Source organism: Otolemur garnettii, unplaced genomic scaffold, assembly GCF_000181295.1.
Source record: "Otolemur garnettii isolate 467f Iridium unplaced genomic scaffold, OtoGar3 scaffold00003, whole genome shotgun sequence".
Taxonomy (NCBI): domain Eukaryota; kingdom Metazoa; phylum Chordata; class Mammalia; order Primates; family Galagidae; genus Otolemur; species Otolemur garnettii.
In genome coordinates, this window is record NW_003852398.1 from 4,245,051 (window position 1) to 4,256,422 (window position 11,372).

An 11,372-nucleotide genomic window follows, 5' to 3' on the forward strand; every position below is an offset into this window, starting at 1 on the left:
GGGTTTGAACACACTACCTTCTATACATGGGGCCAGCGCCCTACTCACTGAGCCATAGGTGCTGCCTATTTTCTTAACTTTTAAAAGAACATTTTATTGGAAAATAATAACAGATACAAAGGAGTATAGACAGTATCCCTACAGTACACCCTTAACTCAGGTCCTCTTTACATTAACATCTTACAGAACCATAGTACATGTGTCAAAATGAAGAAATTAACACTAGTACGGTACCAATAACTAAGCTACAGTCCCATGAATGGCTTACTTCTGTTTCAGGAACTGATGCAGGACCCCACTTTGCATTTACTTATCCTGAGTCCTTAGTCTCTTAACTTGTGATAGTTCCTTGGCCTTTCCTCCATTTTTCAAGGCCTTGCCACTTTAGAAGAGTACTGGTCAGGAATCCCATAGAATGTCCCCCGATCTGGGATTGTGATGTTTTTCTCACGATTAGCAGAGCTATGGTTTTTCTGGGAAGATCCCACGGAGGTGAGGCGCCTCCTTGCCTCAAATGGGGGTTCATGACATCGTGTGGACCCCCAAGCCCCAGTTTCCTCTCCCAAGAGCAGTTACTATTGACCTACACCTTGTAGAGTTACTATAAGGATAGAAATCAATACAGTAACAGCCTGGCCAAGATGCTCAGTGTTTCTTCCCTCCCTCCTGCCTTTCCTTCTCTCCTCCCCGGCCCACAAGTTGTGCAGAGGACAGGCATAGGGATGGGGCTGGAGGAGACAGCCAGGAGGTCAGCTACTCACTAATAGCCCCGGTATACGTTGGCTGCGTAAGGTCCTTGGGCACCTTCCTGTAGATGTCAAACCTGTGGAAAGCAAGCAGAACAGGAGTGAGGTGGGCACGAAGGGTGGGTCTCGAGTCAGTGAGCTGTGGTGCCAAATGGCTCAGCAAGCCATGGTTCTTCCCAGAACTCACTCCTTCTACTCTTTCAGGGGACCTCCTCCAACAGGAATTGTGGGAACTCTCTCTATAGGACCCCTGCCCCCTACAACACCCTAAGATCACAGCCTGTCATCTTTCCTTCATAGCACTTACTGCCCAAGGTCATTACAAATGACTTGACCACTCACTTGTCTACACTTCTTGGTGTTTCTTCCCCCCAGCAGAATGTAACCACGTGAGGGCGGGGCCTTGTAGGGGTTTGTCCCCTGCCATGTTCCTAAACGCGACCATGGGCCTGGAGCATAGTAGGCACTTAATAAATAATCATGATATAAATCGGACGCCTGTGTCTTGGGTGACTCTGACGCTAGAGGAAATGGGAATGAACGCACAGCCTTTCTCGAGTTGGATGACCACGCTGCATTCATGCTCTGCGTCACCTCTCCACTCCCCTCCTTCCCTTTCCTGCCTCCACCTCCTCCTCCTGTTTCTACTCTCCACCTCCCGCACCCCCTACCAGTTCCTGCTGCCTGCTTCTCCGGATACTCTGCTTAACTCTAAGGTATGAGGTTACAGAAAATCCTGCCAGGAACCCCCAGTCTTGGTACCAGCTCGTGGTGGCTCTGCCTCCTGTCCCGTGTGGTTTCCCTCTCCAGAAGCAGACAGATGCCTTTGGACCCCACCACAGCAGGGAAGTCGTGGGGTGTGGTGGAAGAATTCGGGGTTTTGGAATAAGACAGACAAGGATTTAATTCTGGCGCTGCTTTACTGGGGGCTATTTAGGAGTTAAGGCCATGGAATCAGACTGCCCTGGTTCAAATCTTGGCTGGTCCTCTTCCTTGCTGGGTGACTGCAGGCAAATGACTTCACCTCCCTGAGTCTCAGTTTCCTCATCTGTAAAAATGGAGCTACCGCTACTAGACTCTGCAAGGCTATTGAAAAGAGTTAAGGGAAACACAGTCCCTACAGGACTTGATGCAGAGAAGTCACAAAGAGCTTTCCCGTGTACTTGGCTTCCTGCCTTTCACTTGAACCCAAACAGTAGACAGTCCTCACACAGGAGAGCTTTAACAAGAGGGCCTTCAGTGCACATGGCATTCCCAGGCTCCCGGGTAGAGCCTGACCTGGCGGAGAGGCCAGTGGCTCCTACCCTCAGGGAGACAGGCCAGCGTGTGGTTCCTCTTTGGCAACTGGGAAATGAAGTGCGCCCTGCTTAGCCCAACGCAACAACTTGGAAATCTTGCGTAAGGGCTGATATTTGATTCTGTGTTCTCATCCTAATTACACGTGAAATGTGCTCAGTGTTTTAAGACCTCAGGGGAGAAAAATCCTTGTAGGCTGCCAAGTTAAAAGGTACTACTTTGTCTGCTGCTTGCTCAGTTCCCAGTCACCTCTGCTTGAGCCCCTAAGAGTAGTAGCAACTGGGGCTGGAGGCAGGAGGGAGATTCATGCAACTCACCCACCCAGACCTACCCACCTCTCTTACTCAGAAAATGCAGAATGCTTTTAACATCAACAGGTCTACTAGAGATAGGGGCATGAGCTATGGAATCAAGACTGCCTAGGCTCAACTGCGACTATCACTGTACAATCTGGGGCAAAGAAAAGGAAGAATTCAATGGTGCTCCATCACAGGGTCACTGGAGGAGGCCAGAAAGGGGCCCCTAGCTTAGCCTTGGGTCCTCCTGGAAGCTTCCTGCAGGAGGTGAAGTGTGAACAGAGCTAGAGGATGAGAAGACAGGTAGGCGGAGGGACAGGGCAGCTCAGGTAGGGAGAAAAGCAAAAGCTAAGCCTAAGAGTAGAGCAGACCCTAGGGAGCTGGGTGCTGCTGTGACTTCCATATGGGGCCTGGGTTATGGTCGAGGGAGAGGAGGGTGATGAGGGGCTGCAAGTGAGGGTCCCACCTACCAGGCCACAGCAGAGGATTCTCCCACCAATGCAAATGGGGGCCAGGAGGGCCACCCACAGTAGGAAGATGTCAGAGGTCAGCAAATTTGGGAATTGGTGGGTGGGGAGAGCGATGGAGTGGAAACAAACAGGGGGTAGCTGTCACTGAGTCTCAGCTATTTCCCGCTGGGAGGTATGGGATCAGGGGACAAGACCTTCTGATTTTTTCAAGAGAAGCCAAAAATTTGGAATTTTACATGGAAGTTCCCTATTGTCAAATGCTGGGCCAGCACTCTGCAGGACAAAAGAGAGAGTCTGCAGAGAAGGCTTAAGGCCCAGCTGTGACTGTCTGAGCAAGAGAAGGCTACTGGCCTGTGTCCCAGAAACGCCAGACTGGGCCAGTGCAGGGGACACATGGGCTCCCAGAAGGGAGACTGGAAAAACAAGTGACAGAGAGACAGGGGAGGGGGGAGGCAACAGGAGAGGTCTCATCTTCTCCCTGCCCCAACTTGGGCTTTGATCTGCAGAAAATCTGTCCCTTGCTGGGCCTCAGTTTCCCTGAGTGTAAAATTAAGGGGCACATAGGGACCTAAAAGTTCCCTTCTAGCCAAAAACTAATCTGGTGACAGTACCCTAGGGCTAAAGAAACTCCAGGTGGCTATCAACCCAGCTTTTGTCCAGTTCACCGTCAGGGGCCCACAGGCAGAAACTGGGTCTCACAGTTTAAAAAATATAGGAACCATCATTTCAAAACTGGGAGTTGGGAAGTCAGAGGCTGCTCAGGGTGAGGAAGCAGGCATAGCCCAGGGCAGAATGTCAGAGCCCCAAAAGAGTGAGGAGGGGAGAGATGGGAGATTAGTACATGTAGGGGACTGATCAAATACACAGTGGGGGAAAGGAGGTTCAAACACCTGGTGTTAAGGTAGAAAGGAGCTACTGGTGTGAATTCATGATTTTCAATCTATACAAATACTGAAAAATACATACGAATATATACACATCACATACACATACATTTCCTAGCTCTTTCCAAAGAGAGGGTCCAGGAACAGTGACAGCCCAATAGCAAAAAGGGCAACTAGAGCCTAAACCTTAGCTTCTAATTACTATTTTCCCTACTCAGAGAAATTGGAGCTTACTGGACCAACAGGTGATTCTGGAGGCTGAACAAGAAAAACAAAGACGAACCTGGAGAATCTTAGTCAGAAACCAAGAAACTGTTCCAGGAATGGAGGGAAGATAGCAAAAGGAACAGAAGCCAGCTTGAAGGGGCTCCCACTGGCCAAATAAAGGATAATATGAGCATCAGAATAAATAACGATCATCATAGATTATAACCCAGTGGACAAAACAGAAAGCCACTAATCTACATAGATACAATACACAAATGAATCAAAAGTGTGATGAGGAAGAGAATGTTGACATACCTTCATACCATAAAACACTCAATTACAGAGGGGAAAGAGTAACTTTGCAGTGGAGAAACTTGGCAGACACCACCTCCACCAAGTGAAGAAAGTGACCGTCGGCAGGACGGAGACAGAGACGCGTCAGCATCACGTGCCTCCTGATACCGCGCAGTAAGGAGGACACAATGTGGAAATCTTGCCTAAAATGTACAGCTTCACTCTGATAGTGAGCAAACATCAAACAAAACCACACTGAGGAGCATTCTGTACAATAACTGGCTGGCATCTGTCAAAAGTGTTAAGGTCATAGCTGAGCGCCCATAGCTCCGTGGTTAGGGCATCGGCCACATGCTCCAGGGCTGGAGGTTTGAACACGGCCCGGGCCTGCTAAACCGAAAAAAAAAAAAAAAAGTTAAAAAAAATGTGTTAAGAACAAGACTGAGGAACTTTTACAGACTGAAGGAGACTAAAGAGGCATGACAACTAACTCTGATGTGGGATTCAGGATCAGAAAAAGGACATCAGTGGGACGTTTAACGAAACTTGAGCAAGATCTGTAGGTTGGCTAATAGCACTGTATAACGCTACTTTCCTGGTTTTGATAATAGCATTGTGATTATGTAAGATGTTAACATTTGGGGAAGCTTGGTAAAGGGCATATAGGAACTCTGTGTACAATTTCTTGCAATTTAGGGGACAAGTCTGAAATTATTAATTTAATGGATACGTAAAAATAAATCTAAAGGGAGAGATGCCACTTCACAATCCCACTTAGCCTGCTTTCTTCACATATGCCAGGTCCCTGTAGGCATTTGAATCAGAGATGCTGGTTTAACAAATGTGCGCTGAGTATGCGGGGGTTTCAAGAAGAGTATGTTTTTGTTGAGGATGGGGACAGGGGAGGTAAGGAGGCTGGGTGATAAATAAAGCCCTGAGAGGGAGGTGAGATTTGAACCCAACTACAGGAGGCAAAGAAGGAAGGTGCTCAGGAAAGAGTAAACGATGTCCTGGCGTGATCACTTCTAGTCCATGCTGGGCACTCTGACACAGATACTTGCATTTATTTCTCACAATAACCCCAGAAGATACTGATAGCCCATTTTTCCAGTGAGAAAACTGAAGCTCACCAAACCAGTGAGTTACTGAGCTGGGATTCAAAACCAAGTCTGAGTCCATAGGTCATGGTCTTTCCACTGCCGCATTACTTATGGGAATCACAAGACCCAGTTGCTTATTGGTAAGTCAGATTTCCCTTGCCTCTTTTTCCAAGGATGCTGTCCCAGAGCAGATGAGAATCTCTTGGAAGATAGGGACTAGTTCAAAATTATTAATTCATTCAACAGATATTTACTAAGCACCTACTACTCTACTAGGCAGCGTTCTAGGGTGGAGAAGTTCAAGGGAGCAAGGCAGGCCTGGCTCCTGTCTTCATGAAGCTGCTAGTTGAGCAAAGCTTTGAGCTCCTTAGAAAGGGTCACCTAAACACTGTGTAGTCTAATAATGACTCCATTCCCACGGCACGGTGGGGAAGGAGAGGGGAGGTTAAGAAAGAGCTGAAAAAGACCCTGGTTTCAGAGCTGACCACAAACCAAGTGAGTCAGCAGTGAATGTCACTGAGAGCACGGGCCACTGGGAGGCTGGTGAGAACCATAGGCATGTGACAGACCAGGAAGTTAGCCATCCTCTCCGGCTTACATTAGTCAATGCCTCACTGCAGTGATGTGATGTGACCAGTTGTGGCCACCTTGCCACCAAGAGAATGTAGAGGAAAGGGGAAAGAGAATAGGGGAGGAAAAAGGACACTTTAGTGTGAACCTACTATGTGCTAGGGTCATGCTAGGCCTCATTTAATTCTCTCAACCAAATTTTGAGTTAGGGATTATTGTTCCATTTTACAGGCTCAGAGAGGCTGGTGACTTGGCTAACCTCACACACCTGTTGAAGTGCCATGGTAGAGATCTGAATCCAGGACTAATTTTATGTTCTTTTTTTTTTTTTTTTTTGAGACGGAGCCTCAAGCTATCCCCCTGGGGGAAGTGCCGTGGCCTCACAGCTCACAGCAACCTCCAACTCCTGGGCTCAAGCGAGTCTCCTGCCTCAGCCTCCCAGGTAGCTGGGACTACAGGCGCCCGCCACAATGCCTGGCCATTTTTTTTGTTGCAGCCATCATTGTTGTTTGGCCGGCCCGGGCTGGGGATTCGAATCCGCCACCTTAGGTGAATGTGGCTGGCGCCTTAGCCAATTGAGCCACAGGCGCCGAGCCTAATTTTATGTTCTTGCTGCTTTTCCCAAAAGGGAAGGGACAAACCAGGCCCATTTAGGTGGGAAATAATTCTTAAGAAGGAAAATTAAAGAACTGGAATTTCTTAGCCTCAAACAGAGAAAGCTAAAGGATGGATTCTTTATGGTCACCAAGGCCATGTCCTCCTGGTAGGCCGAGTTTCCCGAGGGCAGGTCTAGCACCTTTGCTCTTCAGCCCTCCTCTCTGCCAGCCCTGCCCAGACCAGGCCCTTGGGGAACTGAGTGAAATGAATGGATCTACATAAGAGTAAGGCCCACAAGCTGGCAGTAAAAACAAGATTAAGACCAAATGGATGGTGGTAAATCTGGGTGATAGAAGCCTAGTGGCCTCCTGTCCTATTCTCTCCAATTCTGTGGATATTTAGAAATTTTTACTTAAAAAAAGGCAAAATGGGCTGAAATTAAGGCAAAATAACAATCAACTGAGTTTAACAAAGACTGACCTTGGATGCCTGGAAGGGAGAGAATAGGACTAGTACCTGGAGGTAGCTGTGCAAGAGGTTTAGCCCCTGCTAGGACAGGATCCAAACCTACAACCCACAGAGCCCCCTGCCCTCAACACCCCCAATGGTCAGCTCTGAAAAGTACCCTAAGATCAACATGCCCAATCCACGTGCAGTACAGTGGAGAAAAGAAAGCCTCGAAGAGGAATGACTGACCCAGGTCAAGGTAAGATTAAACTCAGAGGTTTTTTGTTGTTTGTTTTCTGAGACAGAATCTCACTTTGTCGCCCTTGGTGGAGTGCTGTGGCATCATAGCTCACAGCAACCTTAAACTCTTGGGCTCAAGTTTTTCATTTTTAGTAGAAACCTCAAACTCTTGGGCTAAAGTTTTTCATTTTAGCTCACTCTTGCTCAGGCTGGCCTCGAACTCCTGAGGTCCACCAATCCACCTACCTCGGCCTCCCGGAGTGCTAGGATTACAGGTGTGAGCCACTCCACCCAGCCTAAACTCAAGAGTTTTTAAAATGAAACAAGCTAATAAAAAGCTTGAGAATCCTTGGCAGCTCTCATGCCCTGGGAAGGTGTATGCCCATGGTTCTTAGCCAAGGGAGGTCTTGCCCCTTGGGGGCCACTGTCTTTTTTGGTATGTCACAAATGGTGGGGGTGCTACTGGTACCTTGGGGACAGAGGCAAGGGGTGCCGCTGAGCATCCCACAGTACACAGGATGGCCTTGTGCAGTGAGTAACTGTGAGCCCCAAACATGCACAGTGCTGAAACTGGGAACTATGCATATAGTTCTCTTTAAGTAAGGTACAGGGCAGAGAACAGGGGTCTAGAGTTAAACCATCTTTCCTGCTCCTTTTTTTTCTCTGTGCCTGAAGAGGGAGACCTCACTGGGAAAACCCTGAGCAAAGGAACCCAAGGGGAAAAGATAAAGACCATCTGAATTCACTTTGTGACTTATTAAAATGGTGCAGTAAATACACAAGTGTCACTATTTTAACCAAAAAGGTGCCAAATCTGTCCCTCTAGCTTCATCACACTTTAGGATACATGTAAAAGTCAATGGGAACACAGGACTTACTTAACAGAAATCCACTTTATGGGCCACATCCAGCCTATAGAGCAAGGAGTACATAACCCAACCCAAAATAAACACACACGTCTTACCCTGCTCCCAAGCAAGGAAACTGCCGCTGGAAATGTCTGACTAATGGATTTCATCTGTAATTTCTTTTCATAGCAGAATGCCTCAGCTTTGCTATTTTAACTTTTGCTGCTTGGGACCTCACTTCTCCCCGTTCTTGCAGAAGAATCTCAGCTCACTCTGCGGTTCGCCATATGTGGGCGGCTACCCGGCAGGCGCTTGTGATGTCACTGTTTCCAAGGCTTAATGAAATTAGACGCCATTTAGGAGCAAGTCATTGGAAGTGGTGGGTCATTCATCCCAAAAATAGCCATCAGGGGTTTTAGTTGGAGCTTTGGCCTGGTCAACCCTGCCCACTAGCCTGTCCTAGCCCTCAGTGCCGAATGCCCGGGAATTGGGTGAAAAACTCGCTCGTTTGTTCACTTACTCATGCCCTGTACCTTACTGAGATTCACCGTCACACACTGGCTATGGTAGTGTATGTGTGTGCATTTACACGTGTGTGCATGTGGGGGGGAGGCACAGAGAGTAAATAAGCACACCAGACAAAGCCAAGTGGCAGGCAGGATGAGTGAGCCCTGAGATCACTGTCATTGTCCCTTGGATCCTGACCTTGACATTCAAACTGCTATTATGAGCTCAAACCAGTCTTCCTCTTCTGTCAAAAAAGGAAATAAAGTCCATCTCAGTGTCTAGCCGAGATGGAGAAGCTTTGAGGGAAGAAGAATAATAATAACCGCAATCACAGCTAGGACTGCTGCTACTCCACCCCCTACCCCCACCCCCACCACTCCCTGGGAGAGCTTATCTGCACCAGGCCTTGGGTTTAGATGGTGCCTTGGGCTTAGACTTTGCATTCCTCATTTCAGATCACTCTGAAAGCCCTGTGTGGCAGATAATAGCATTCTTTCCACTTTACTTGCCCCAGGTGCAGGGCCAGGACTTGAACTCACACCCTCTGGCCATTTGACATTTGCTTCTTACCTTTTGCACATTCCTGCCTGGAAGATGGAGACAGGCTAGGAAGTAAAGGGGTGAAGGCCTGGATAGCAGGTCTAGGTGGTGACCCCTGCCCACATCATGTGTAATGCTGATGTCACCAACACCTGTATAGTATCTTCCCTGCACTCTCTCCCTAAACTTCAGTGCCTACACAGAGGTCTCTATCCATAGCATGGCCCCCTACCTCTGGTGGCCTTTACTTCTATCCCAATTTGCCTCTACCTGTGACCTCTCCCACCCCAAATTCCTTCTCTAACCATAAACTCCTGGTGGTCCTTCCCACCAAGACCAAGTCTGGACAAAGCAGAAGAGGATTTAGTCTGACTGTTGGGCTTCCAGAAAGCCAGACAAACCACATTCCCCATCCCAAGGCAGTTCCCCCATCTCCCTAGGCTCTGAGGATATATACCTGGCCCAGCCCAGAGAAGGCTGCAGGGTCTGCCACTCCTGCTGGGCTGGGTCAGATCTGTCCCTGAATCTCCTGTGGGTCATGCAGGGCCTGGCCCATTAAGGGCACTCAGTAAATTCCAGGTGAAAATATAAAATGATGTGTGCCCAAGGCTATTCACCACAGCCCCAGCCACAATAGCAAATGACTGGAGCCCATCTAAACATCCAGCCAGAGGGGACTAGTTAGTACACTCCAGCTCCTCCATAGAGTGGGGATGGTACAGCTGCCTGGGGAATGAGGAAGGTCTCTATATACGGACATGGAAAAAGGCTCTGTACAGAAGGCTATGACCTCTTATGTTTCATGTGTGTGTTGGGGAGAGGCATAGTGATTAAAATGGATTTTCATCCTTGCTTATACCTTCAGAAAGAAACAATGTAAGTTGGAACCAAAAGTTCATACAAACCGTTACTTCTATTATTCTTTGGAGATACATGAAAATATTAAATATTTAGAAATAAATTTGACAGAACTACAAGAAACATATACTGAAAACTAGAAAACATAGCCGAGGGAAATAAAAGAAGACCTAAATAAATGGCAAAATGTACCACGTTAGTGGGTCAGAAGACTCAAGACTGCTAAGATAACATTTCTCCCCAAACTGATGGATTCAATTCAATTCCAGTCAGAATTCCAGCAGTTAGAATAGACAAAGCAACTTTGAAAAGGAACGAAGTTCAATTTGACTTCAGGACTTACTATAAACCTTCCAGAGGAAAACATAAGAAAATCTTTATAAACTTAGGTTAGGCAAAGATTTTTTTGGGAAGAGATACCCAGGAGCCCGATTCATAAAAGAAAAAAGCTGATAAATTAGGCTTCATCGACTGGTCTTTGAAAGGCACTGTGAAAAGAATGAAAAGATGAGCCACAGACTGGGGAAAATACATGTGAATCACTTCTCTGATAAAGGATTTATACCCAGTATAAAGAACTCTTTTTTTTTTTAAATTTCCATTTATATATGGGTATCAACAATTAGGTTACATTATTTGTGGTTGTTAGGTAAAAGTCTAAGTCGTAGTTGAATCATTTAAAGTGTAAAAAACACTTAAAAACTCAGTAAGAATGAAAATATTTCAGATTGTATATAAAACCAGCACATTGTACCCCATGACTGCATTAATGTACACAGCTATGATTTAATAAACAAAACAAAACAAAAACTCAATAAGAAAACAGCCTGATAAAAAATGGGCAAAAAGGCCTGGTATTGTGGCTCACACCTCTAATTCTAGCACTCTGGGAAGCCAAGGGAAGAGAACTGCTTCAGCTCAGGAGTTCCAGACCAGCTTGGGCAAGAGTGAGACCCCCATCTCTACTAAAAATAAAAAAACTAGGTGGCGCCTGTAGCTCAAGTGCTAAGGTGCCAGCCACATAAACCAGAGCTGGTAGGTTTGAATCCGGCCTGGGCCTGTCAAACAATAACAACTACAACCAAAAAATAGCTGGGCATTGTGGTGGGCACCTTTAGTCCCAGCTACTTGGAAGTCTGAGGCAAGAGAATCGCTTAAGTTCAGGAGTTGGAGGTTGCTGTAAGCTGTGACACCACAGCACTCTACCCAGGGCGATAGCTTGAGGCTCTGTCTAAAAAAAAAAAAAAGAGAGAGAAAAACTAGCCAGGTGTTCTGGTGGGTGCTAGTAGTTCCTGCTACTTAGGAGGCTAAGGCAGGAGGATCATTTGAGCCCACAAGTTTGAGGTTGTTATGAGCTAAGCTGATGCCATGGCACCCTAGCCTGGGGCAACAGAGTTAGACTCTGTCTAAAAAAAAAAGTCAGGGGTGGCACCTGTGGCTCAGCTGGTAGGGCGCTGGCCCCATGTATGGAG

The 11,372-nt window shown here is 47.1% G+C and overlaps 1 protein-coding gene across 2 annotated transcripts in view; it reads right to left on the reverse strand.

The window, feature by feature from the left end:
• Window positions 1-11,372, reverse strand: part of ERGIC1 (endoplasmic reticulum-golgi intermediate compartment 1) — a 115,693-nt gene that overhangs the window by 62,548 nt on the left and 41,773 nt on the right. For both annotated transcript variants that reach the window (XM_023515218.1, XM_023515223.1), the window contains exon 2: window positions 762-823. In XM_023515218.1, the coding sequence (XP_023370986.1) occupies window positions 762-823 (62 nt within the window). The remainder of the gene's footprint in view (window positions 1-761; window positions 824-11,372) is intronic.